General features: G+C 46.1%; 1 protein-coding gene across 1 annotated transcript; it reads left to right on the top strand.

The window, feature by feature from the left end:
• Positions 1–151: 151 nt before the first annotated feature.
• PPTG_24515 (hypothetical protein) lies at positions 152–346 on the top strand (the record flags this gene model as incomplete). The annotated part of the gene is made up of 2 exons (XM_008917461.1): positions 152–288; positions 331–346. 2 exons carry the CDS (start codon positions 152–154, stop codon positions 344–346), a joined length of 153 nt encoding a protein of 50 aa, XP_008915709.1.
• Between the last annotated feature and the right edge of the window lie 933 nt (positions 347–1,279).

Below are 1,279 nucleotides of genomic sequence, written 5' to 3'. Positions count from 1 at the left end.
TCTGAGGTAAAAGCTGCTATCATCAAGCGAGCCAAAACCCGTGAAGAACACAAGTCGGCCTTCGTGGATCTTGCCTGGATACCAGCCACATCAGTTCAAGTTGAGAGACTCTTTTCACTCGTGAAGTGCACTTGGGTACCTACGCAAGCGAATGAGCGCGGAAACGCTGGAGTCAATTCTGTACCTGCGCATGAATTGGGATCTTGTCACGAACGAGATAGTTTCTAAGTCTATCAAGACTGCACGAGAGGAAGATCTAGAAGATGAAGAGGAGTGTGACAGCAACTTGTAGGGAAATTAGTTCACGGTTTGATTCTTCGTTTTCAATAGTGGGTGGGGACCATAACAATCAATATTGTTTTCAAACAATACGATAGTATTGTAATAACAATCTATATTTACCGATCCCTGCCGTCAGACCCTCCTTAAGCGCAAGTTGGAGCACATGAGCGCGGTAACGTATTTGAACCACTTTTCACTAGGAACCGCTTGTTGCATCAGGGTTTGGAGACGAGTCTAGTGCTGCTGAAGGTACTAGTGTTTGGGTTTTGGCTGAATAACCCGTCTCTCAGAGTCTCGTTAAGCTTGCCGAACGTGGAACCATTGTTGCTTGCTTTATTTATTATAATTGCCCACAGTTTTGATAGAAGATACCCACCCCATTGCACGCAAAGTGTCCATTAGATAAACAACTAGTCGTGGGTCAGAATGTGGATACTCTACTCTCGTAAATCCAACCGTGACAGACTTGATGAGCCAGATATCAGTGGTCCCGTTCAATGTTAGCTCCAAGTACCCTTTTTTAACTGCTGATGTCCACATGTCGGTTGTGCCAGCTACGCGGTAGGATACAGTTTCTTGGAGTAATGCGTGGCGCGTCGAATTCTTTTCACATTTTCAGCGCTGAGTGATTTTTTCGAACGGTTTTTTGGGTTGGCGGAGTATACTCCGACTCGAGTATATGGTAGAACTGTCGAAACTCTTTCTTTTCCACCAGATTAAACGGGAGAGCATTGACTACACGCAAATCAACGAGCTGATTGTTGGGGGCCGCCTTGTCAAATGTGCACTGTTTCACAAACCGCTCGAACCCATACGATAGTAAGCTTGTCTGTTTGTCGTCCCTTTCGTCGCGGTAATTTCCACTGGAATACACGTCACGATGATCACTCTTAAGGTGACAACAAAACGTCGTGTGTGCGAGTGATGACTATTGCCGAGCTGAGTCCGCTGGGCACACTAAGCAGGTAAATCTCCCCTCGTCGTCCTCACGAATGGA

The sequence above is a fragment of the Phytophthora parasitica genome (assembly GCF_000247585.1).
Source record: "Phytophthora parasitica INRA-310 unplaced genomic scaffold supercont2.102, whole genome shotgun sequence".
In the NCBI taxonomy this organism is placed as follows: domain Eukaryota; phylum Oomycota; class Peronosporomycetes; order Peronosporales; family Peronosporaceae; genus Phytophthora; species Phytophthora nicotianae.
This window is presented reverse-complemented; position numbering and strand designations above follow the sequence as displayed.